We start from the raw sequence: 27100 nt of genomic DNA on the forward strand, positions 1-27100 counted from the left end.
CAGTGATGTCATGGACGTGGAAGAGATTTTAGTAAATCGTGAAATCCATGGGATTTATAATCTGCGGAATGTCAATTTATGCTGCCGCCTTTGACAGTGGATTTCATTATGTGCAGTGCTTGGGGTAAAATCTGCTAGAAATACACAGCAAAACCCATCATCCTTTTCTGAAATGTGAATATCGGATGCTCTGCAGTGAAGGTATAGATAATTCTAGATATTGCCTGCAGCTGATGAGAATTTGGAGTCTTCTTATACTCATTTATGTGCGCGCTAAATCACGTTTGGACGTCAGATCCGGCTCCTCCGTCCTTTAAAATCCTGAAGCCCTGTCTCCACCATGATTGCAGATGTGTTTCGCTGGCAGTTATAAGTAAAGCGACGCGGAGGGCCAATGTAAATATGTCCTTTATAGCACTCGCAGGGTAAGCAAAGGGGGGAAAGAAAAGTCTAAAGTAAAGGCCAGTAAAATATGGCTGTGTACATAAAGCTATGGGGGAACCTGGTGCAAAGCAATAAATCCTTGGTTCCTGGACTCCGAACTTGGAGAAAGTCTGTTCTGCATCCCTCAAAGACTTTTTAATTGCAGGGGATTAACTCAGGTGCTGCAGCGCCAAAGAATGGAAGAAGCAACGCAGGACGGGAAACGATGGAGCAGGACTGGAAACGACGGAGCAGGACTGGAAACGACGGAGCAGGACTGGAAACGACAGAGCCGGACGGGAAACGACGGAGCAGGACGGGAAACGACGGAGCAGGACGGGAAACGACGGCGCAGGACGGGAAACGACGGAGCAGAACGGGAAACGACGGCGCAGGACGGGAAACGACGGAGCAGGACGGGAAACGACGGAGCAGGACGGGAAACGACGGAGCAGGATGGGAAACGACGGCGCAGGACGGGAAACGACGGAGCAGGACGGGAAACGACGGAGCAGGACGGGAAACGACGGAGCAGGACGGGAAACGACGGAGCAGGACGGGAAACGACGGAGCAGGACGGGAAACGACGGCGCAGGACGGGAAACGACGGCGCAGGACGGGAAACGACGGCGCAGGACGGGAAACGACGGCGCAGGACGGGAAACGACGGCGCAGGACGGGAAACGACGGCGCAGGACGGGAAACGACGGAGCAGGACGGGAAACGACGGAGCAGGACTGGAAACGACGGAGCAGGACTGGAAACGACGGAGCAGGACGGGAAACGACGGCGCAGGACGGGAAACGACGGAGCAGGACGGGAAACGACGGAGCAGGACGGGAAACGACGGAGCAGGACTGGAAACGACGGAGCAGGACTGGAAACGACGGAGCAGGACGGGAAACGACGGAGCAGGACGGGAAACGACGGCGCAGGACGGGAAACGACGGCGCAGGACGGGAAACGACGGAGCAGGACGGGAAACGACGGAGCAGTACAGGAAACGACGGAGCAGGATGGAAAACGACGGAGCAGTACGAGTATCGACGACGCTTCTTATTATGAGAGATCATTATCAAGGTGCCGCTCAATTCTAAACCGTGAGAACCTGGGATATTTCCTGCACCGTCTAATCACAAGCTGGGATCTCCATTACAGACACACAATTGGATGCTCAAGTCCCATTTTTCCGCCTTTGCCCCCCCCCCCCCCCCCCCAAGTGAGACCACTTATGATGGCTTCTCCCATTGTAGAGGATTGTCCGGGCTGCCAGCAAGTTTCTCTTCTTACTGCTGCCCATTACCCTCCTTTAGTGGTGCTCTTTGATGTCCAGTGCTAAGCCTTCCATAATCTCTCCAAGTTAATGATCGGAGGGATGGAGGATAATGTGTTTATTTGCCCGGACATTTCCTGTAGGTGTTACCACCATTCATGATTTCTCTCCTCTAAACCACCAATTAGGTGTGAGATAAGAAGCTAAGGCCGAGGATCATGGAACGAGTGATTTTATGTCGCTCGTCACTTGATTGAGCCAAACGCTTTTTCGAGGATCAGATGGAATAAGAATAATCGGGGTCTTCTGTGTGGGAACCATCATTCTTCTCCTTGTCGGAGCACTAAATAGGCGCTGACCAACTTGGAAACTTAGAAATAATTGGAGAGAGACTTGGATGCATTTCTCTGTTCCTGATTTTGTAGACCGGTGTGCAGCTGTCGCACATTTGACGCGTATCCTGTCTAAGTCATAGATGGTCCAGATGATACAGCCCCTTTAATGTTAGGACTTATTTTCATAGTATTTTCTTTTCTTGCACCTGCGTTTGTAGAGACGATAGAAGTATTTCGATCTTGAACATTCATGGTTACCTAAGATGGGGACCTGCACTTTTCTCGAGAACGAGAACCCAACTTGTGCTGCCAGGAATGCTGCGCTCTCGCCTTCCTTCTATGGGGAGGGGGGTCCGGACAATTATGGATTGTACTTTTCATATGCCATAAAATTGACACGTGAAAGCATATAGCAGAATGTTTATCACCGAGGTCTGGACGTAGCGCTTTGCAGCTGCGCCTCCTCTTGTTCTTCCTGTCACTGCTACCTCGTTGTTTTGCTCCTTAAGCCCCAGAATTTGATAACTTTCACACGATTTGGAACCTCAACGTTGCTGCTTGGCAGCACAATTCAGACACCTAAGGCCATGTGAGCTGATGAATGTGGCGGAGAACTTGGGGGTGCGCTGATCTTACGTCCGTAGTCAGAGAACTGGAAGCACACTGTAGCGCCAAACCATGCAAACATGAAAAATGAATAATGAATTGCATTACTGCATTAGAAGTATGAAAAATTGAGACAGTTTAGCGCATAAAATGGCCAAGTTATGTGTATCTGGAAGCCACGGTAAGGCATTTCTCGTTTTCCAGGTCCCTATTCTATGCCAATCCTCAGACTGTAGTCTCCATCTGAATGGGAACCTATGAAAAATCCTCTGTTAGGACTGAAGTCTATATCTCTGTGGAGGGGAAATGGCCCCGGTTTGATTAAAAACGCCTGCAGCTAACAGGTGGAGTGCTCAGTCAGAAGGTAAATGAATACAAATTTCAAAAACTGACCGTCACATCCAAGCATAAGCATAGTGTGAACAGGTGCTTAACCTAGAGTCACCAACTTGCTTGGATGTGACGGTCAGTTTTTGAAATTTGTATTCATTTACCTTCTGACTTCAGTACTAACAGAGGATTTTTCATAGGTTTCCATTTAGATGGAGACTACAGTCTTAGTGAGGATTGGCATAGAATAGGGACCTGGAAAACGAGAAATGCCTTAACGTGGCTTCCAGGTACACATAACTTGGCCATTTTATGCGCTAAACTTTCTCAATATTTCATACTTCTAATGCAGTAATGCAATTCATTTTTCATGTTTGCATGGTTTGGCGCTACAGTGTGCTTCCTTTTTTGCTTGAATGTATAGGAGTTGGTTGACACTAGGTTAAGCACCTGTTCACACTATGCTAATGCTTGGATCATGTGACGGTCAGTTTTTGAAATTCGTAGTCAGAGAACTTTGACACCTGAGGATCTGCAGCGTCTGAAGCAGCCACTTGTGTGTGACGCAGGTTCAAGCCTCATCGTTCTTCTCCTCCCCCCCCCCCCCCCCCAAGTCGTTTCCAAGCCAAAACAATGAAAGGTTGAAGGACTTATTTTATTTTTTTATTATTAACAACCTAAAGTGATAAGTACTCCAGCTTTTAGGTTTCAATTCGACATGAATTTCAAGATCTCTGTTTGCTGTAAGTCATTAATGTTCACATCACGTGCTTCAATGCGACAGGGCGGGAGAAGCTGAGGATCCTCCAGGGGTCCGGGGATTGGCACAGTAACAAAGCTGGGGGTCCGGCAGAAAACAACCCTATTTGGAGGTAACTTTGGAGCAATCATTTCCAGCCAGCGTCTGATGTGCGATAATTAATCCTATTGATGATCTGTCCTGGAGATGAAGACCCTAGAATCTCCTCCACCAAGGAACCCCTGATACATTGTTGCAAACAATTAGAACAGGTGTGGGTACATTTGTAGCAAATCCTCCTTGTGAGAAGTGCTAGGTCTAGCTAAATAGTTTGGTGGGGGTTGGTTGAAAACCTGCCGATAGATTCCCTTTAATATGCGAACCCCCAAATAGTTCCTTAACACAGCACCCCAAAATACAAAAACCTCGTAGAGCGAAAAAAAAAAGGGGAAACCTTCTAGTCTTGCAAGCCTTAAAGGGGTTAATGCTGCTGGTATGAAACGACTACTCCCAGCCGGTTGGAGACCTGTTGCCTTGTGTCTGGTTTCGCCTCCGCTGACATCCCACGGCCGCTCCCCGGTGGGTGATTGTGGTGCAGGGTTCATTTAGTTAATTCATCCCATCCAAAAGAAAGTGAATTTGAGTCGTTTGACTCCAGGAAAAGAGAAATAACTCGTATGACTTTTACGAGCGGTTTTATTCTGGCAAAGTCTCTGTTTTGATATGAGATTTTTTATTTTTTTATTTTTTTTTTCAAACATGTCTTAGATCTATAAATAAGAAAATTTGGGCTGTTTATCAGTTTACCTCCGCGTTGCGAGGCTTTCCGACACTGTTGTTTTGACGCCCATAAAAACAGTGTTTCCTATTGTGTCCAGAGAGGTCCCTCATACCACGGCCCTATTACGGCTGCGTTCAACCTGTATGGCCTCATGGACGGTGGAACCCTACTGTACCTTTTGTGTGATTTCATACCAAAACATGAAGTTTTGTCAAAGAAAATCCAGCAGGAAAATCCATCTATTAGATGCCATGTTACAAGCCTTAGAAAAAAAAAACCTTACAATATGGCGGCCCATAAAGTGGCTGAGGTTCTGCACTCCACATTGTGCCGTCTTTCTCGCGCTCATGAGTCTAATCGCAAATTATCGCCAGAAATATCTATGTAATTATTAAATGCAGAAATACTTGCTCGTTTCGCATCAGCTTCTTCAGGAGAAGGTGTACTAGAGTGTTGATTCAATGGGATATATCTCATTTCTTGTTAATTTGAGTTTTTCTGCATTTGTATTTTGATTCTTTGGCTGAGATATATATATATATCAATGAAAGATTGGATCAACCTGGGGGGATGGGAAGTACAGAATCCCAATTCGCGTTTCGCATCAGCTTCTTCAGGAGGTTGTGTACTAGAGGGTTGATCCAATCTTTCATTGGGATATATCTCATTTCTTGTCATTTTGCGTTTATTCTTCATTTGTATTTTGATTTTTTTGGCTTTTAGTCTATTGTTCGGAGACCTCTGTTTGTGTTTATCCTGTTCTATTCCATGTAGGATTTTTTTCCACATTATTGCTGCCACATTTTGGCAGGAATATGATCAAATTGAGTTATATGGACATATATCTAATCCCGTGATTTTAATTGTATGTCTCTTTATCTTGTAATTCTTGATTTTGGATTATCTTTCGCATTTGGCCCCTGGGGGAGAGATGTTATTTTCTTCCAGTTGTATCTAGTTTTTTAACTATTGTTGTGATTTGTATCAATAAAGATTATAATCATGATTTGGATGTATTACTTTCATTGTTTTTCCAATTTAAATATTTGTTCGTAGTATCCCTTTTAGTTCTGGCCTTTTTTGTTTCAGATATTAATTGATTTATAAAATTTTTGCTTCAGTGTTTACTGTTGTGTTAGCAAACATTGCATAAATCAATAGTACAAGTGAGTAATAATTATCAGAGAAATCTGCTTCTTTCTCCACTTATGGGCCATGTCTGATTCTTTCCCCTTAACTCATTATTCATTCTGCTAAAAACTACTGTTTCCTGTCTGCTGAGCTGTGCGCTCCTGTCTGCTGAGCTGTGAGCTCCTGTCTGCTGAGCTGTGCGCTCCTGTCTGCTGAGCTGTGCGCTCCTGTCTGCTGAGCTGTGCGCTCCTGTCTGCTGAGCTGTGCGCTCCTGTCTGCTGAGCTGTGCGCTCCTGTCTGCTGAGCTGTGCGCTCCTGTCTGCTGAGCTGTGTTCTCCTGTCTGCTGAGCTGTGCGCTCCTGTCTGCTGAGCTGTGCGCTCCTGTCTGCTGAGCTGTGCGCTCCTGTCTTCAGAGATGTGTTCTCCTGTCTGCTGAGCTGTGCGCTCCGGTCTGCTGAGCTGTGTGCTCCTGTCTTCAGAGATGTGTTCTCCTGTCTGCTGAGCTGTGCGCTCCTGTCTGCTGAGCTGTGCGCTCCTGTCTGCTGAGCTGTGCGCTCCTGTCTGCTGAGCTGTGCGCTCCTGTCTTCAGAGATGTGTTCTCCTGTCTGCTGAGCTGTGTTCTCCTGTCTGCTGAGCTGTGCGTTCCTGTCTGCTGAGGTGTGCGCTCCGGTCTGCTGAGCTGTGCGCTCCGGTCTGCTGAGCTGTGCGCTCCTGTCTGCTGAGCTGTGCGCTCCTGTCTGCTGAGCTGTGCGCTCCTGTCTGCTGAGCTGTGCGCTCCGGTCTGCTGAGCTGTGCGCTCCGGTCTGCTGAGCTGTGCGCTTCTGTCTGCTGAGCTGTGCGCTTCTGTCTGCTGAGCTGTGTTCTCCTGTCTGCTGAGCTGTGCGCTCCTGTCTTCAGAGATGTGTTCTCCTGTCTGCTGAGCTGTGTTCTCCTGTCTGCTGAGCTGTGCGTTCCTGTCTGCTGAGCTGTGCGCTTCTGTCTGCTGAGCTGTGTTCTCCTGTCTGCTGAGCTGTGCGCTCCTGTCTTCAGAGATGTGTTCTCCTGTCTGCTGAGCTGTGTTCTCCTGTCTGCTGAGCTGTGCGTTCCTGTCTGCTGAGCTGTGCGTTCCTGTCTGCTGAGCTGTGCGCTCCTGTCTGCTGAGCTGTGCGCTCCTGTCTGCTGAGGGGTGCGCTCCTGTCTGCTGAGCTGTGCGCTCCTGTCTGCTGAGCTGTGCGCTCCTGTCTGCTGAGCTGTGCGCGCTCCTGTCTGCTGAGCTGTGCGCGCTCCTGTCTGCGGAGCTCTGCGCTCCTGTCTGCTGAGCTGTGTGCTCCTATCTTCAGAGATATGTTCTCCTGTCTGCTGAGCAGTGCGCTCCTGTCTGCTGAGCTGTGCGCTCCTGTCTGCTGAGCTGTGTGCTCCTATCTTCAGAGATATGTTCTCCTGTCTGCTGAGCTGTGCGCTCCTGTCTGCTGAGCTGTGTGCTCCTATCTTCAGAGATATGTTCTCCTGTCTGCTGAGCTGTGTGCTCCTGTCTGCTGAGCTGTTCGTTCTTGTCTGCTGAGCTGTGCGCTCCTGTCTGCTGAGCTGTGCGCTCCTGTCTGCTGAGCTGTGCGCTCCTGTCTGCTGAGCTGTGGGCTCCTGTCTGCTGAGCTGTGCGTTTTTGTCTGCTGAGCTGTGCGTTTTTGTCTGCTGAGCTGTGCGCTCCTGTCTGCTGAGCTGTGCGCTCCTGTCTGCTGAGCTGTGCGCTCCTGTCTGTTGAGCTGTGCGCTCCTGTCTGCTGAGCTGTGCGTTCTTGTCTGCTGAGCTGTGCGCTCCTGTCTGCTGAGCTGTGCGCTCCTGTCTGCTGAGCTGTGCGCTCCTGTCTGCTGAGCTGTGCGCTCCTGTCTGCTGAGCTGTGCGCTCCTGTCTGCTGAGCTGTGCGCTCCTGTCTGCTGAGCTGTGCGCTCCTGTCTGCTGAGCTGTGTGCTCCTGTCTGCTGAGCTGTGTGCTCCTGTCTGCTGAGCTGTGCTTTCTTGTCTGCTGAGCTGTGCGCTCCTGTCTGCTGAGCTGTGCGCTCCTGTCTGCTGAGCTGTGCGCTCCTGTCTGCTGAGCTGTGCGCTCCTGTCTGCTGAGCTGTGCGCTCCTGTCTGCTGAGCTGTGAGCTCCTGTCTGCTGAGCTGTGCGCTCCTGTCTGCTGAGCTGTGCGCTCCTGTCTGCTGAGCTGTGCGCTCCTGTCTGCTGAGCTGTGCGCTCCTGTCTGCTGAGCTGTGCGCTCCTGTCGGGTGAGCTGTGTGCTACTGTCTGCTGAGCTGTGAGCTCCTATCTGCTGAGCTGTGCGCTCCTGTCTGCTGAGCTGTGCGCTCCTGTCTGCTGAGCTGTGCGCTCCTGTCTGCTGAGCTGTGCGCTTCTAAGTCTGCTGAGCTGTGATCTGTGGGAATGAAAAAAAAAATTAAAATAAATTATAGCCTCCACATCCCACATGTAAATTCAGAAAAATAGTGATGCAGCGTTAAGAAAAAGTGTATAATCCTATCCTATGTATAGATGATAACTTGCCTTGTAATCCTTTCTGGGATATTAATGAAATGACTGCTGAGAAGTGATTTCTACAAAACCGGAGGTGTCAGCCTATTATAAGGTTCTGGGTGAAAAAGGCAAAACGTCTGACAACTGCAAGAATTTAAGATTTTGTTTTTATACTAGAAGAACAAACTAAATACCTCCTCATCACTGGCCGCAGTGGTGAAGGATCAGCCTGTTATGAGGCTCAGTGTGAAAACTGCAAGACTTCAAGATTATATATTTATAAATTCGATATAAAATAGGCGCGTACTCTCTCTCTGATGTGGTTGTACAGCAGGAGAAACCTATGGAGACAAGTGAACTGGGCATCTTGGCACTATCTTGTTTAGTGGGTGGTCGGGGATGAATTAAAAACATCTTTTATCAGACGATCGTTTGGGACCTGTGAATAGGACCCCTCGTCAGCACCAGGCCAATATGCACTGCGGTGGGAAAGCCTCCACAAGCCGTAGATGACCTCTCGTTTTATTTCCCCGTTCTATCCCCTGCAATAAAATATCTCCAGCATCTATTTCTAAATGGGTGGGCTAATTAATGTTCCTGAGGACAGGGGCTGCATATATTTTCCATGCCTTTAGCAGGTTTCCTGAGCTCCGCAGCTCCACAGGGCGCCATGTTATTTCACACACAGAGCAGATCATCGCTTAGAATCATAGAATCGTAGAGTTGGAAGGGATCTCCTGGGCCATCTGGTCCAACCCCCTGCTCAAAGCAGGATTCGCTAAATCATCCCAGTCAGATGTCTGTCCAGCCTCTGTTTGAAGACTTCCATTGAAGGAGAACTCACCACTTCTCGTGGCAGCCTGTTCCACTCATTGATCACTCTAACTGTCAAAAAGTTTTTTCTAATATCTAATTTGTGTCTCCTCCCATTCAGTTTCATCCCATTGCTTCTAGTCTTTCCTTGTGCAAATGAGAATAAAGTTGATCCTTCTACAATGTGACAGCCCTTTAGATATTTGTAGACAGCTATTAAGTCTCCTCTCAGTCTTCTCTTTTGCAAACTAAACATTCCCAAATCCTGCAACCTTTCCTCATAAGACAGGGTTTGCAGACCGGTCACCATTCTGGTCGCTCTTTTCTGAACTTGCTCCAGTTTGTTGATGTCTTTTTTAAAATGTGGTGCCCAAAACTGGACACAATATTCCAGATGAGGTCTGACCAAAGAGGAGTAGAGGGAAATAATGACTTCACGTGATCTAGACTGTATGCTTCTGTTAATACATCCTAGAATTGCATTTGCCTTTTTTGCTGCTGCATCACACTGTTGACTCATATTCAGTCTGTGATCTATTAGTATACCCAAGTCTTTTTCACATGTGCTGTCACTTAGCCCTATTCCTCCCATTCTATATCTGCTTTTTTCATTTTTATTGCCCAGATGTAGTACTTTGCATTTCTCCCTGTTAAAAACCATTCTGTTAGTTGCTGCCCACTTCTCCAGTTTATTTAAATCTTTTTGAATCCTCTCTCTCTCTTCTCTAGTATTAGCTATCCCTCCTAGCTTTGTGTCATCAGCAAATTTAATCAGTTTACCCTCAATTCCTTCATCTAAATCGTTGATAAAGATGTTGAACAATACAGGGCCCAGGACAGAGCCCTGTGGTACCCCACTTGAGACATTCTTCCAACTGGATGTGCAGCCATTTACGACCACTCTTTGGGTCCGATCACTAAGCCAGTTATGAATCCACCTAACAGTTGCCTTGTCCATTCCATACTTAGTCATTTTTTCAATAAGGATTGTATGAGAGACTTTGTCAAATGCTTTGCTGAAGTCAAGATATACTATATCTACAGCATTTCCTTGATCCACCCAATCAGTGATACCATCATAGAAGGAAATTAAGTTAGTCTGACATGACTTATTAGTTACAAACCCATGCTGACTCTGTTTAATCACTTCATTCTTATCCAGGTATTGACATACATGTTGTTTAATAATTTGTTCAAAGATCTTTCCTGGTATAGAAGTCAGACTCACCGGCCTATAGTTGCCTGGGTCCACCTTCTTCCCCTTTTTGAAGATAGGAACAACATTTGCTCTTCTCCAGTCTTCTGGCACTTCTCCTGTTCTCCAAGAATTTTCAAAGATTATGGAGAGGGGTTCAAAAATTTCTTCTGCTATCTCCTTCAGTACTCTGGGGTGTAATTCATCTTGACCTGGAGACTTGAATTCATTTAGGTTAGCTAAGTGTTTCCTCACTATCTTTCTGTTTATAGATATCCTGGATTCTTCTATTCCCTTAATAGGACAGTAAATAACAGTTGATGCTACATTTCCTTTCTGAGAGAAAACAGATGCAAAATAGGAATTTAAAAGTTCAGCCTTCTCAACATCCTGTCTTACCATTTCATCATTTTCATCCTGTAAAAATCCTATAGCATCTTTGACTTTTCTTTTACTTTTGACATATCCCCAAAATCCTTTAATATTGCTTTTGACATCTCTTGCAAGCCTCAATTCATTTTCAGCTTTAGCTAATCTGATTTGTGCCCTGCAGGTTCTGCAGACAGCACTATATTCTTCTTTAGATATGCCTCCCTCTTTCCATTTTATAAACATTTTTTTCTTCCATTTTAGCATGTGAATTTGAGTCGTTTGACTCCAGGAAAAGAGAAATAACTCGTATGACTTTTACGAGCGGTTTTCTTCTGGCAAAGTCTCTGTTTTGATATGAGATTTTTTTTTTTTCAAACATGTCTTAGATCTATAAATAAGAAAATTTGGGCTGTTTATCAGTTTACCTCCATGTTGCGAGGCTTTCCGACACTGTTGTTTTGACGCCCATAAAAACAGTGTTTCCTATTGTGTCCAGAGAGGTCCCTCATACCACGGCCCTATTACGGCTGCGTTCAACCTGTATGGCCCCATGGACGGTGGAACCCTACTGTACCTTTTGTGTGATTTCATACCAAAACATGAAGTTTTGTCAAAGAAAATCCAGCAGGAAAATCCATCTATTAGATGCCATGTTACAAGCCTTAGAAAAAAAAAAACCTTACAATATGGCGGCCCATAAAGTGGCTGAGGTTCTGCACTCCACATTGTGCCGTCTTTCTCGCGCTCATGAGTCTAATCGCAAATTATCGCCAGAAGTATCTATGTAATTATTAAATGCAGAAATACTTGCTCGTTTCGCATCAGCTTCTTCAGGAGAAGGTGTACTAGAGTGTTGATTCAATGGGATATATCTCATTTCTTGTTAATTTGAGTTTTTCTGCATTTGTATTTTGATTCTTTGGCTGAGATATATATATATATCAATGAAAGATTGGATCAACCTGGGGGAATGGGAAGTACAGAATCCCAATTCGCGTTTCGCATCAGCTTCTTCAGGAGGTTGTGTACTAGAGGGTTGATCCAATCTTTCATTGGGATATATCTCATTTCTTGTCATTTTGCGTTTATTCTTCATTTGTATTTTGATTTTTTTGGCTTTTAGTCTATTGTTCGGAGACCTCTGTTTGTGTTTATCCTGTTCTATTCCATGTAGGATTTTTTTCCACATTATTGCTGCCACATTTTGGCAGGAATATGATCAAATTGAGTTATATGGACATATATCTAATCCCGTGATTTTAATTGTATGTCTCTTTATCTTGTACTTCTTGATTTTTGGATTATCTTTCGCATTTGGCCCCTGGGGGAGAGATGTTATTTTCTTCCAGTTGTATCTAGTTTTTTAACTATTGTTGTGATTTGTATCAATAAAGATTATAATCATGATTTGGATGTATTACTTTCATTGTTTTTCCAATTTAAATATTTGTTCGTAGTATCCCTTTTAGTTCTGGCCTTTTTTGTTTTAGATATTAATGGATTTATAAAATTTTTGCTTCAGTGTTTACTGTTGTGTTAGCAAACATTGCATAAATCAATAGTACAAGTGAGTAATAATTATCAGAGAAATCTGCTTCTTTCTCCACTTATGGGCCATGTCTGATTCTTTCCCCTTAACTCATTATTCACTCTGCAATTCTGCTAAAAACTACTGGCTCCTGTCTGCTGAGCTGAGCGCTCCTGTCTGCTGAGGGGTGCGCTCCTGTCTGCTGAGCTGTGCGCTCCTGTCTGCTGAGCTGTGCGCTCCTGTCTGCTGAGCTGTGCGCTCCTGTCTGCTGAGCTGTGCGCTCCTGTCTGCTGAGCTGTGCGCTCCTGTCTGCTGAGCTGTGCGCTCCGGTCTGCTGAGCTGTGCGCTCCTGTCTGCTGAGCTGTGCGCTCCTGTCTGCTGAGCTGAGCGCTCCTGTCTGCTGAGCTGTGCGCTCCTGTCTGCTGAGCTGAGCGCTCCTGTCTGCTGAGCTGTGCGCTCCTGTCTGCTGAGCTGTGCGCTCCTGTCTGCTGAGCTGTGCGCTCCTGTCTGCTGAGCTGTGCGCTCCTGTCTGCTGAGCTGTGTGCTCCTGTCTGCTGAGCTGTGCTTTCTTGTCTGCTGAGCTGTGCGCTCCTGTCTGCTGAGCTGTGCGCTCCTGTCTGCTGAGCTGTGCGCTCCTGTCTGCTGAGCTGTGCGCTCCTGTCTGCTGAGCTGTGTGCTCCTGTCTGCTGAGCTGTGAGCTCCTGTCTGCTGAGCTGTGCGCTCCTGTCTGCTGAGCTGTGCGCTCCTGTCTGCTGAGCTGTGCGCTCCTGTCTGCTGAGCTGTGCGCTCCTGTCGGGTGAGCTGTGTGCTCCTGTCTGCTGAGCTGTGAGCTCCTGTCTGCTGAGCTGTGCGCTCCTGTCTGCTGAGCTGTGCGCTCCTGTCTGCTGAGCTGTGCGCTCCTGTCTGCTGAGCTGTGAGCTCCTATCTGCTGAGCTGTGCGCTCCTGTCTGCTGAGCTGTGCGCTCCTGTCTGCTGAGCTGTGCGCTCCTGTCTGCTGAGCTGTGCGCTCCTGTCGGGTGAGCTGTGCGCTCCTGTCTGCTGAGCTGTGAGCTCCTATCTGCTGAGCTGTGCGCTCCTGTCTGCTGAGCTGTGCGCTTCTAAGTCTGCTGAGCTGTGATCTGTGGGAATGAAAAAAAAAATTAAAATAAATTATAGCCTCCACATCCCACATGTAAATTCAGAAAAATAGTGATGCAGCGTTAAGAAAAAGTGTATAATCCTATCCTATGTATAGATGATAACTTGCCTTGTAATCCTTTCTGGGATATTAATGAAATGACTGCTGAGAAGTGATTTCTACAAAACCGGAGGTGTCAGCCTATTATAAGGTTCTGGGTGAAAAAGGCAAAACGTCTGACAACTGCAAGAATTTAAGATTTTGTTTTTATACTAGAAGAACAAACTAAATACCTCCTCATCACTGGCCGCAGTGGTGAAGGATCAGCCTGTTATGAGGCTCAGTGTGAAAACTGCAAGACTTCAAGATTATATATTTATAAATTCGATATAAAATAGGCGCGTACTCTCTCTCTGATGTGGTTGTACAGCAGGAGAAACCTATGGAGACAAGTGAACTGGGCATCTTGGCACTATCTTGTTTAGTGGGTGGTCGGGGATGAATTAAAAACATCTTTTATCAGACGATCGTTTGGGACCTGTGAATAGGACCCCTCGTCAGCACCAGGCCAATATGCACTGCGGTGGGAAAGCCTCCACAAGCCGTAGATGACCTCTCGTTTTATTTCCCCGTTCTATCCCCTGCAATAAAATATCTCCAGCATCTATTTCTAAATGGGTGGGCTAATTAATGTTCCTGAGGACAGGGGCTGCATATATTTTCCATGCCTTTAGCAGGTTTCCTGAGCTCCGCAGCTCCACAGGGCGCCATGTTATTTCACACACAGAGCAGATCATCGCTTAGAATCATAGAATCGTAGAGTTGGAAGGGATCTCCTGGGCCATCTGGTCCAACCCCCTGCTCAAAGCAGGATTCGCTAAATCATCCCAGTCAGATGTCTGTCCAGCCTCTGTTTGAAGACTTCCATTGAAGGAGAACTCACCACTTCTCGTGGCAGCCTGTTCCACTCATTGATCACTCTAACTGTCAAAAAGTTTTTTCTAATATCTAATTTGTGTCTCCTCCCATTCAGTTTCATCCCATTGCTTCTAGTCTTTCCTTGTGCAAATGAGAATAAAGTTGATCCTTCTACAATGTGACAGCCCTTTAGATATTTGTAGACAGCTATTAAGTCTCCTCTCAGTCTTCTCTTTTGCAAACTAAACATTCCCAAATCCTGCAACCTTTCCTCATAAGACAGGGTTTGCAGACCGGTCACCATTCTGGTCGCTCTTTTCTGAACTTGCTCCAGTTTGTTGATGTCTTTTTTAAAATGTGGTGCCCAAAACTGGACACAATATTCCAGATGAGGTCTGACCAAAGAGGAGTAGAGGGAAATAATGACTTCACGTGATCTAGACTGTATGCTTCTGTTAATACATCCTAGAATTGCATTTGCCTTTTTTGCTGCTGCATCACACTGTTGACTCATATTCAGTCTGTGATCTATTAGTATACCCAAGTCTTTTTCACATGTGCTGTCACTTAGCCCTATTCCTCCCATTCTATATCTGCTTTTTTCATTTTTATTGCCCAGATGTAGTACTTTGCATTTCTCCCTGTTAAAAACCATTCTGTTAGTTGCTGCCCACTTCTCCAGTTTATTTAAATCTTTTTGAATCCTCTCTCTCTCTTCTCTAGTATTAGCTATCCCTCCTAGCTTTGTGTCATCAGCAAATTTAATCAGTTTACCCTCAATTCCTTCATCTAAATCGTTGATAAAGATGTTGAACAATACAGGGCCCAGGACAGAGCCCTGAGGTACCCCACTTGAGACATTCTTCCAACTGGATGTGCAGCCATTTACGACCACTCTTTGGGTCCGATCACTAAGCCAGTTATGAATCCACCTAACAGTTGCCTTGTCCATTCCATACTTAGTCATTTTTTCAATAAGGATTGTATGAGAGACTTTGTCAAATGCTTTGCTGAAGTCAAGATATACTATATCTACAGCATTTCCTTGATCCACCCAATCAGTGATACCATCATAGAAGGAAATTAAGTTAGTCTGACATGACTTATTAGTTACAAACCCATGCTGACTCTGTTTAATCACTTCATTCTTATCCAGGTATTGACATACATGTTGTTTAATAATTTGTTCAAAGATCTTTCCTGGTATAGAAGTCAGACTCACCGGCCTATAGTTGCCTGGGTCCACCTTCTTCCCCTTTTTGAAGATAGGAACAACATTTGCTCTTCTCCAGTCTTCTGGCACTTCTCCTGTTCTCCAAGAATTTTCAAAGATTATGGAGAGGGGTTCAAAAATTTCTTCTGCTATCTCCTTCAGTACTCTGGGGTGTAATTCATCTTGACCTGGAGACTTGAATTCATTTAGGTTAGCTAAGTGTTTCCTCACTATCTTTCTGTTTATAGATATCCTGGATTCTTCTATTCCCTTAATAGGACAGTAAATAACAGTTGATGCTACATTTCCTTTCTGAGAGAAAACAGATGCAAAATAGGAATTTAAAAGTTCAGCCTTCTCAACATCCTGTCTTACCATTTCATCATTTTCATCCTGTAAAAATCCTATAGCATCTTTGACTTTTCTTTTACTTTTGACATATCCCCAAAATCCTTTAATATTGCTTTTGACATCTCTTGCAAGCCTCAATTCATTTTCAGCTTTAGATAATCTGATTTGTGCCCTGCAGGTTCTGCAGACAGCACTATATTCTTCTTTAGATATGCCTCCCTCTTTCCATTTTATAAACATTTTTTTCTTCCATTTTAGCATGTGAATTTGAGTCGTTTGACTCCAGGAAAAGAGAAATAACTCGTATGACTTTTACGAGCGGTTTTCTTCTGGCAAAGTCTCTGTTTTGATATGAGATTTTTTTTTTTTTTTTTTTTTTTCAAACATGTCTTAGATCTATAAATAAGAAAATTTGGGCTGTTTATCAGTTTACCTCCATGTTGCGAGGCTTTCCGACACTGTTGTTTTGACGCCCATAAAAACAGTGTTTCCTATTGTGTCCAGAGAGGTCCCTCATACCACGGCCCTATTACGGCTGCGTTCAACCTGTATGGCCCCATGGACGGTGGAACCCTACTGTACCTTTTGTGTGATTTCATACCAAAACATGAAGTTTTGTCAAAGAAAATCCAGCAGGAAAATCCATCTATTAGATGCCATGTTACAAGCCTTAGAAAAAAAAAACCTTACAATATGGCGGCCCATAAAGTGGCTGAGGTTCTGCACTCCACATTGTGCCGTCTTTCTCGCGCTCATGAGTCTAATCGCAAATTATCGCCAGAAGTATCTATGTAATTATTAAATGCAGAAATACTTGCTCGTTTCGCATCAGCTTCTTCAGGAGAAGGTGTACTAGAGTGTTGATTCAATGGGATATATCTCATTTCTTGTTAATTTGAGTTTTTCTGCATTTGTATTTTGATTCTTTGGCTGAGATATATATATATATATCAATGAAAGATTGGATCAACCTGGGGGAATGGGAAGTACAGAATCCCAATTCGCGTTTCGCATCAGCTTCTTCAGGAGGTTGTGTACTAGAGGGTTGATCCAATCTTTCATTGGGATATATCTCATTTCTTGTCATTTTGCGTTTATTCTTCATTTGTATTTTGATTTTTTTGGCTTTTAGTCTATTGTTCGGAGACCTCTGTTTGTGTTTATCCTGTTCTATTCCATGTAGGATTTTTTTCCACATTATTGCTGCCACATTTTGGCAGGAATATGATCAAATTGAGTTATATGGACATATATCTAATCCCGTGATTTTAATTGTATGTCTCTTTATCTTGTACTTCTTGATTTTTGGATTATCTTTCGCATTTGGCCCCTGGGGGAGAGATGTTATTTTCTTCCAGTTGTATCTAGTTTTTTAACTATTGTTGTGATTTGTATCAATAAAGATTATAATCATGATTTGGATGTATTACTTTCATTGTTTTTCCAATTTAAATATTTGTTCGTAGTATCCCTTTTAGTTCTGGCCTTTTTTGTTTTAGATATTAATGGATTTATAAAATTTTTGCTTCAGTGTTTACTGTTGTGTTAGCAAACATTGCATAAATCAATAGTACAAGTGAGTAATAATTATCAGAGAAATCTGCTTCTTTCTCCACTTATGGGCCATGTCTGATTCTTTCCCCTTAACTCATTATTCACTCTGCAATTCTGCTAAAAACTACTGGCTCCTGTCTGCTGAGCTGAGCGCTCCTGTCTGCTGAGCTGTGCGCTCCTGTCTGCTGAGGGGTGCGCTCCTGTCTGCTGAGCTGTGCGCTCCTGTCTGCTGAGCTGTGCGCTCCTGTCTGCTGAGCTGTGCGCTCCGGTCTGCTGAGCTGTGCGCTCCTGTCTGCTGAGCTGAGCGCTCCTGTCTGCTGAGCTGTGCGCTCCTGTCTGCTGAGCTGAGCGCTCCTGTCTGCTGAGCTGTGTTCTCCTGTCTGCTGAGCTGTGCGCTCCGGTCTGCTGAGCTGTGCGCTCCTGTCTGCTGAGCTGTGCGCTCCGGTCTGCTGAGCTGTGCGCTCCTGTCTGCTGAGCTGTGCGCTCCTGTCTGCTGAGATGTGATCTGTGTGAATGAAATAGTGCTTTATCTAAAAAATTAAAATAAATTATAGCCTCCACATCCCACATGTAAATTCAGAAAAATAGTGATGCAGCGTTAAGAAAAAGTGTATAATCCTATCCTATGTATAGATGATAACTTGCCTTGTAATCCTTTCTGGGATATTAATGAAATGACTGCTGAGAAGTGATTTCTACAAAACCGGAGGTGTCAGCCTATTATAAGGTTCTGGGTGAAAAAGGCAAAACGTCTGACAACTGCAAGAATTTAAGATTTTGTTTTTATACTAGAAGAACAAACTAAATACCTCCTCATCACTGGCCGCAGTGGTGAAGGATCAGCCTGTTATGAGGCTCAGTGTGAAAACGGCAAGACTTCAAGATCATATATTTATAACTTCGATATAAAATAGGCGCGTACTCTCTCTCCAGTCACTAGCTGTGATTATGGCGTACAGTACATATTGATATCATTACTGCAGTTGTGTCCTTGCAGAGATATTAATTAAGATGGATGTGGGATGTCTCAACCTTACAACCCCTTTCCAAAACTCCATACGTTACTCTTTTTTTTTTTTTTTTTTGGGGGGGGGGGGGTTCCGCATCTCTCTGATGTGGTTGTACAGCAGGAGAAACCTATGGAGACAAGTGAACTGGGCATCTTGGCACTATCTTGTTTAGTGGGTGGTCGGGGGTGAATTAAAAACATCTTTTATCAGACGATCATTTGGGACCTGTGAATAGGACCCCTCGTCAGCACCAGGCCAATATGCACTGCGGTGGGAAAGCCTCCACAAGCCGTAGATGACCTCTCGTTTTATTTCCCCGTTCTATCCCCTGCAATAAAATATCTCCAGCATCTATTTCTAAATGGGTGGGCTAATTAATGTTCCTGAGGACAGGGGCTGCATATATTTTCCATGCCTTTAGCAGGTTTCCTGAGCTCCGCAGCTCCACAGGGCGCCATGTTATTTCACACACAGAGCAGATCATCGCTTATATATATATATATAGGCTTGGATCTGGTTGCATTTTCTGATTGTTGGACTTGTCCCAGCTCCCCCCAACTTCCTCCAGTAATATTTCATTCATTGTAGTGTGTTTTAAGTGACCGGGAATCGCTCTTGGGGCAGCCACAAAAGCGGGAAATATGCGGAGCAGATGTGAGCTGGAGATCGCAGCATTGTCCTATGGATTCTTCAGCTTGCGCCTCATTCTGCCGAGCGATCACTCTTTAGGATTGATGGTGGGATGAGGGATGTCCGCCGTGATAGGACATTGCTAGGCTGGTTGTGACCGATAGGACATTGCTAGGCTGGTTGTGACCGCCGTCTCTCCCTACTTCTCCAGGCCAAGAATTTCTGTGTTCTTCGCTACCAAAATAATCTCCAGCCAAGCATTTGAATTCCGACCATCAGATCCTTATGTGGTCATGGGACCCCCATACACATTAGATGGCTGGCCAATATTTAATGAAGCAGCTTCTCCTCCCCTGAAATTTTACATACCCAATTTTTTTTTACCATTGATATCATTTGTCAGGGGCAATTCAAGCCCCCATTCACATAAGAAAATTGACTGGTCTGGGAAAAATCGCCAGGTTTGGAGGAGTTTCCTTTGCCGTGAGCAGAATGGGAGATATCTCTGATCCCGGCTGTTTAACGTTTAGTTGCTGACTGAACGCTTAGTTGTTGACTGAACGTTTAGTTGCTGACTGAACGCTTAGTTGCTGACTGAACGCTTAGCTGCTGACTGAACGCTTAGCTGCTGACTGAACGCTTAGCTGCTGACTGAGCGCTTAGCTGCTGACTGAACGCTTAGTTGCTGACTGAACGCTTAGTTGCTGACTGAACGCTTAGCTGCTGACTGAACGCTTAGCTGCTGACTGAACGCTTAGCTGCTGACTGAGCGCTTAGCTGCTGACTGAGCGCTTAGCTGCTGACTGAGCGCTTAGCTGCTGACTGAACGCATAGCTGCTGACTGAGCGCTTAGCTGCTGACTGAGCGCTTAGCTGCTGACTGAACGCTTAGCTGCTGACTGAACGCTTAGTTGCTGACTAGTTACACAGATGTTCAGTTCTCCCCCTTTTTTTTCTTGTCGGCTCTTTTTCAATGCCCCAATAAATTGCTATGTGAGTGAGGGGCCCAGCTATAGACCCCATGTCTGCGACTATTAGGACCAAAGCCAGTGTAATTCTGGCCACCGATAATTCAATTGACCGCCAGTGAATTACATGAGTGATTAGTGGATCACGTGTTGTGCAAGTCTCCAACTGAGAATTAAAAAAAAAAAAAAGAAACCCCTTCACTACCCGGCAATTTTCCGTGTTTTTTTTTTTTCTTTTTTTTTTCTCCATTTCTTCCAACCACCATAACACTTTTTTATTTTTCTGGCCACATAGCTGTATGAGGACTTTCTGTTTTTTTTTTTCTTTGCGGGACGAGTTATACTTTTGAACGACACCATTAATTTTACCATATACTGTACTGGAAAACCTGGAAAAAAAATTCAAAGTTTATTTAGGTGGTAAAAAAAACTTGAAAATTTGTAAAAAAAAAAAATAAAAAAATAATAATAATAAAATAATTGTTTTTATATTTTGAAAGATCAGAAACTTCTGAACTCAGCAATAGCAAATGTGTATTTTTTTGTAAATTGTTTTATTGGAACAAAAGAGGGTGATTTGAACATTTGTGTTTTTGTTTTTCATATTATTTTTATTTTTTTATACTTACTGAATTTAGGAGAATGATGCTGCAATCGTCCGATCACTTTTGCCACACATTAATAGCAGGGCTTCAGCACTGTATAAGAGGCATCATGATCTCTTATGAACGCCAGCCACATGCCAGCATTCACAGGAGGCTCCTAATGACATGCATAGGGGTCATCAGCAGACCCCCAACTGTCATGACAGCCCTAGGTGCCCCCCCTGATCACGTGACAGGGGCGCTTCCTGCTGGTGCCTGTTAAATCCTGCTCTCAAAGATTGACAGCGGGATTTAGCTGGTTAGCAGCCGCGGGTGGAGCACCGATCCACCGACTGGTGTTAAAGGAACATGATGGCTGATTACATTCAACATCAAGTGTTTGGAAATATGTGGACTCAGCGTGCAAGCCCCCATCAAAGGCAGGGACCCAGCCATCTGAGAGAACCCAAAGTGACGGCATGAGGCTCTCGGAGCCCCTGAGCTCGGCGACATTACGTCAGCACTGCAGATGATATCAGAACCCTGGGGAGGGCGAGTAATACTCAGATTGCTTGTTTTCAGGAAAAAGAAAAAACAATTGAAACCGGAAAACCCATCTAAAGGGAAATATGTCAGCAAGTATTCGGTATGTAATCAGAGATCAGTGTGATGTAGGGGAAGAGAACCTGATTCCAGCCATGTGTCACTTATTGGGCTGTGTTTTTGGTGTTTCAATAAAATAAGCGTTTTATCAACAGGAGCTAATCACTACAGGACTAGGTGTCTCGTGCTTCCAAGTCCAATCACCCCCACACCTCTGATTGGCAACTTTCTGTCCATATACGGTGTTCAGAGAAAGCTGCCAATCAGAAGTGTGTGCAGGGTTGCACACAGGAAGCTGCCAATCAGAAGTGTGGGCGGGGTTATTCACAGAAAGCTGCCAATCAGTGGTGCGGGCGGAGTTAGACAGGGCTCAGCATACAGAGCTCGGCAACGTCAACAGCAGAGAAAACTGTGATTCTATCACAACTGCTGCTAAGTGACACATTGCCGGAATCGGGGTCTCTGCCCCTACATCATGGTCCTCTCAGATTATATAGCAAAAAGAATTGCTGACTGATTCTCTTTAAAGGGCTAAAACCAATACTAGATCTAGACCCGAATATTTCTATTAAAGAAGAAATCTAGTTGCCCCCTCTGCCGGTAAGTTGCTTTTGTAGAAATTCTGCAAAGAACATAAGGGGATTCATCTCATCTCTGGTGGTGACTGAAGTCCTGACCCCTCTACCCACAGGGTGCAGCTTAGTGATCTTATGTGCTGCTGAAGAGCTGAGGGGGGAGAGCCTCCTGCTGCAGCCAGTTGTCTCACAGCCAGACAAGAGACATGACTGATCTCCCGAGATTTCTTTTACATATTTCTTCGTTTTATTTGTAATATAAGACAAAAAAAAATCCAAGAAAAATGTGATTAAGCCAAGAAATGCTAGGATATATTTTTTTTTTCGTATATTTTAGTATTGGTGATAAGATCTCATTTATTTTGCAGACGCTTACAATCCCACCGTACACTGTAGATGTGAGTTTCTGCAGATCTTTTCCATTCTCGTCAGGTTCTGGGACATTCTTCACGTATGAAGAAATGTAAATCTAATACAATATAATAATATTTTTGATGTCTATTTCCTGTTCTGATCCAGTTTGCAGCCTTGAAATATGGTATGCGTCAGCCGGACGTGACAAGTGGCGGCGGCGGTAACGTGTGCTCCTGTCCACGAGCTAGCCAGTCCACATAGCCCATTATCATAATCGCCTTAATAACAATGAAAAGAAAACACGATTAGTGATAATTACGCGACTGAGAGATGAATGACTCTGTGCTCACAATTCTCCGTGAACCCGATGTGAAATCCGCTCCCGGCTCTTTGATGGATGCGGTAAGGGGAGAATAACGACGATCGGCCGCTGTGATACAACCCAGGGTATCCCAGCTACATGTTCAGAGACCATGTGTGCTCCCTACAAACGTGAGAACGGCCGCGTTCCTGCCCGGGGTGATGGGGACAGATCAGACAGGAAAGGACGACAATTAAAAGTCAACTATTTTGGAATGTTTGTGTGACTTTTCTGTGCTCTCCTAACTATGTGTGCGTGCCTTTAATTGCACCAGGAAAGCCTTCAAGAATTGGGAAAAAAAGCCTTCTGGGAAATACTAGACCTTTTGATTGCCAAATCCTTTAACCTCATGCCAATAGAGTTCCTTAAATTTATCTGAAATTCCAGTATTGAAAGGGATAAATGAGATTAAGATGCAAAACAAAAACGTATTTTGTCTTTTAAAAGTAGCATCACTCATGCGGCCGTATATAGTATTGCAGCTTGGTCCCAATCTGGGGACACAGTACGTGAAAAAAAATGTCGAATCTTTTGACATTACCTTGCAAGTGGTTTACAGAAGATATTACAGATTTTAAAATTAATAACTATGAATTAACACATGTGGAATTATATAATTAACAAAAAAGTGTGAAACAACTGAAAATACTATATGTATTATATTCTAGGTTCTTTAAAGTAGCCACCTTTTGCTTGATTACTGCTTTGCACACTCGGCATTCTCTTGATGAGCTTCAAGAGGTAGTAATAATAATAATAATAATCTTTATTTTTATATAGCGCTAACATATTCCGCAGCGCTTTACAGTTTGCACACATTATCATCACTGTCCCCGATGGGGCTCACAATCTAAATTCCCTATTAGTATGTCTTTAGAATGTGGGAGGAAACCGGAGTACCCGGAGGAAACCAACGCAAACACGGGGAGAACATACAAACTCCTTGCAGATGTTGTCCTTGGTGGGATTCGAACCCAGGACCCCAGCGCTGCAAGGCTGCAGCGCTAACCACTGAGCCACCGTGCTGCCCACGGTCACCACGGTCCCCGTAGTCACCAGAAATGGTTTTCAATTCACAGGTGTGCCCTGTCAGGTTTAATAAGTGGGATTTCTTGCCTTATAAAAGGGGTTGGGGCCATCAGTTGTGTTGTGCAGAAGTCTGGTGGATACACAGCTGATAGTCCTACTGAATAGACTGTTAGAATTTGTATTACGGCAAGAAAAAAGCAGCTAAGTAAAGAAAAACGAGTGGCCATCATTACTTTAAGAAATGAAGGTCAGTCAGTCCGAAAAAATTGGGAAAACTTTGAGTTTCCCCAAGTGCAGTGGCAAAAACCATCAAGCGCTACAAAGAAACTGGCTCACATGAGGATCGCCCCAGGAAAGAAAGACCAAGAGTCACCTCTGCTGCAGAGGATAAGTTCATCCGAGTCACCAGCCTCAGAAATCGCAGGTTAACAGCAGCTCAGATTAGAGATCAGGTCAATGCCACACAGAGTTCTAGCAGAAGACACATCTCTGCAACAACTGCTAAGGCCTCTTTCACACTTCCGTTTTTGACCATCAGTCAAAATCCGCCAGGTTTTGAAAAAAACGGATCCGCCATTTTTTTTGCGGATCCAGTTTTTTCCCCATTGAGTTGCATTACTGGCGGATCTTGACGAATGGCCATCCGTTGGATCCGTTTTTGTGAGGATCCGCCAAATTTTTTTCATCCGCCGGCATGCCTGGACGGACCTTGCAACGTTTTTTTTGTTGTTGGATCCGCATTTTCCATTGCGCATGCCCGGAGAAAGGAAGTCAGGGAGAAAATTAACCCTGAAATCCTTTCTGGCAGACGAAAAAAATTCTCTCTCTCTCTCGCCAGCGGTTCCTTTAAAAATCTTCATTTTGCGGATCCGTCAAAATAAGGATCCTGTGCCATCCGTTCCCATCAGTTAGGAAAGGATCGGCTTTTCCGCCTTTTTGGCGGATTTTAACTGAAACAAAAAACTGAAGTGTGAAAGAGGCCTAAGAGGAGACTTTGTGCAGCAGGCCTTCATGGTAAAATAGCTGCTAGGAAACCACTGCTAAGGACAGGCCACAAGCAGAAGAGACTTGTTTGGGCTAAAGAACACAAGGAATGGACATTAGACCAGTGGAAATCTGTGCTTTGGTCTGATGAGTCCAAATTTGAGATCTTTGGTTCCAACCACCGTGTCTTTGTGCGACGCAGAAAAGGTGAACGGATGGACTCTACATGCCTGGTTTCCACCGTGAAGCATGGAGGAGGTGTGATGGTGTGGGGGTGCTTTGCTGGTGACACTGTTGGGGATTTATTCAAAATTGAAGGCATACTGAACCAGCATGGCTACCACAGCATCTTGCAGTGGCATGCTATTCCATCCGGTTTGCGTTTAGCTGGACCATCATTTATTTTTCAACAGGACTATGACCCCAAACACACCTCCAGGTTGTGTAAGGGCTATTTGACCAAGTAGGAGAGTGATGGGGTGCTACGCCATATGACCTGGCCTCCACAGTCACCAGACCTGAGCCCTATCGAGATGGTTTGTGGTGAGCTGGACCGCAGAGTGAAGGCAAAAGGGCCAACAAGTGCTAAGCATCTCTGGGAACTCCTTCAAGACTGTTGGAAGACCATTTCCGGTGACTACCTCTTGAAGCTGATCAAGAGAATGCCAAGAGTGTGCAAAGCAGTAATCAAAGCAAAAGGTGGCTACTTTGCAGAACCTAGAATATAAGACATCTTTTCAGTTGTTTCACACTTTTTTGTTAATTATATAATTCCACATGTGTTAATTCATAGTTTTGATGCCTTCAGAGTGAATCTACAATTTTCATAGTCATGAAAATAAAGAAAACTCTTTGAATGAGAAGGTGTGTCCAAACTTTTGGTCTGTACTGTATATACAAATAAACTCACTCAAACAACAGAGGTAAACACCGGGGAGTAGAGGATGAGGTAAAACCAAAGAAGGAGAAGGAAGGGACTTGGCACACAGCTGAAACCTAGCAACAGTCTCTGATAAATCCACCGAATGCCTTCTCAAAAACAACAGGAAACTACCATCTCCTAACCGTGCAGCATGAAGCTAGCTCTGACAATGAGTGCTATTCAGGGCCCAGATAATATAGGAGATGGGAGTGGCTAACAGTAGACAGCTGAGAGCCTTAATGCAAGAAAGCTTCCAAGAGCTCTCAACTGAGCAGATTAACCAATGCGCTGCTAAAAGAAACCTGCACTATTTATTATGAAGGTGAAGTGCTTCTAAACAGTGCAGGAGTAGGAGAAATCGCTGTGGTCTTCTGGCTCCTCTCTGTCACGGTAAACCCGTGACACTGCCATTCTGACAGTTTTTAAAAGCAAGCACACCATCCTCTTCACGTCTAAGATTTGTGCAATAATGTTTGCATTTTTTATTGTGAAATCTGGTGACATGATAAATACTCTTTTGTATCCTTTCTGTTTGGTTTATTGTGATGATTATGGAAAAAAATTACAATTTATTTTCTTCTTCCAACAGAACCGTCCGGACTTGGGACGTTTCCAATGAAAAGAAGCATAAAAGTATCTTTAAACCAAGATCTGCGCAAGGTAAACGTGTTATCCCAACCTGCGCCACATACAGTAGAGATGGCAAACTTATAGCTGCCGGATGTCAGGATGGCACGATACAGATCTGGGACCGAAATATGAGTGTAAGTTATGAGGCAATATATTTGCATCTGCTTTTGAGTGCAACATTGATCAATGTTTGATTATGGGGTGTAGGACGTGCCCATTACAGTACCTAACACCCTATACTGTTGCCACTATTCTTGCCACATAAGTTGTAAGTGTACCTGTGAGTCGAAGGGGAACCACTTTCATGCTGTATTTTGAAAGTCGCAATTTTACACAGATAGAATCATAGAATCATAGAATCGTAGAGTTGGAAGGGACCTCCTGGGCCATCTGGTCCAACCCCCTGCTCAAAGCAGGATTCGCTAAATCATCCCAGTCAGATGTCTGTCCAGCCTCTGTTTGAAGACTTCCATTGAAGGAGAACTCACCACTTCTCGTGGCAGCTTGTTCCACTCATTGATCACTCTAACTGTCAAAAAGTTTTTTCTAATATCTAATCTGTGTCTCCTCCCATTCAGTTTCATCCCATTGCTTCTAGTCTTTCCTTGTGCAAATGAGAATAAAGTTGATCCTTCTACAATGTGACAGCCCTTTAGATATTTGTAGACAGCAATTAAGTCTCCTCTCAGTCTTCTCTTTTGCAAACTAAACATTCCCAAATCCTGCAACCTTTCCTCATAAGACAGGGTTTGCAGACCGGTCACCATTCTGGTCGCTCTTTTCTGAACTTGCTCCAGTTTGTTGATGTGGGTCCTTAGACTGTCACCCCCAGTATCACTAGAAATATTGTGTTTACCACCTTATTTAAATGAGAACTTCTCCAGTGTCAACATTCTGATAGTGAAATGGAATCCCCCTTCCCCCCAAATTCACTAGATTACAGGGTCTTGGTTGATTAAAACTATGAGGTTATCTGATCTTCTGATCTTTCCTTTCTACTTAGTCTTCTTTTAGATCTTCAAACTAATTTGTGATGGGACCAGGGTGGATGGGCACAGTGGTAGCTAGCAGTACCATCCCATCCAGACACATAGCAGTCTTTGGTTCTGCAGTTTTAACTTAAGTCATGTGAATTAACCTAATTGGCATTGGCAGACCCAGCGGAGAGCTGCACTCTGATCGTGTGAGCTCTGCTGAGGCTCCTCTGTTATTTGGCAGAGGTGATCAGGCTGTGACAATCACTATTTTAGTCTTAGTGTTATTTGCTGAAAAACCTCTTTTAAGGTTT

At 44.5% G+C, this 27100-nt stretch overlaps 1 protein-coding gene across 2 annotated transcripts in view; it reads left to right on the forward strand.

Moving 5' to 3' along the window:
* WDR70 (WD repeat domain 70) overlaps positions 1 to 27100 on the forward strand; it is a 319614-nt gene that overhangs the window by 124877 nt on the left and 167637 nt on the right. For both annotated transcript variants that reach the window (XM_073543960.1, XM_073543959.1), the window contains exon 10: positions 25772 to 25946. In XM_073543960.1, the coding sequence (XP_073400061.1) occupies positions 25772 to 25946 (175 nt within the window). The remainder of the gene's footprint in view (positions 1 to 25771; positions 25947 to 27100) is intronic.

Source organism: Dendrobates tinctorius, unplaced genomic scaffold (assembly GCF_039654945.1).
Source record: "Dendrobates tinctorius isolate UK_male_01 unplaced genomic scaffold, ASM3965494v1 ptg000135l, whole genome shotgun sequence".
Taxonomy (NCBI): Eukaryota; Metazoa; Chordata; class Amphibia; order Anura; family Dendrobatidae; genus Dendrobates; species Dendrobates tinctorius.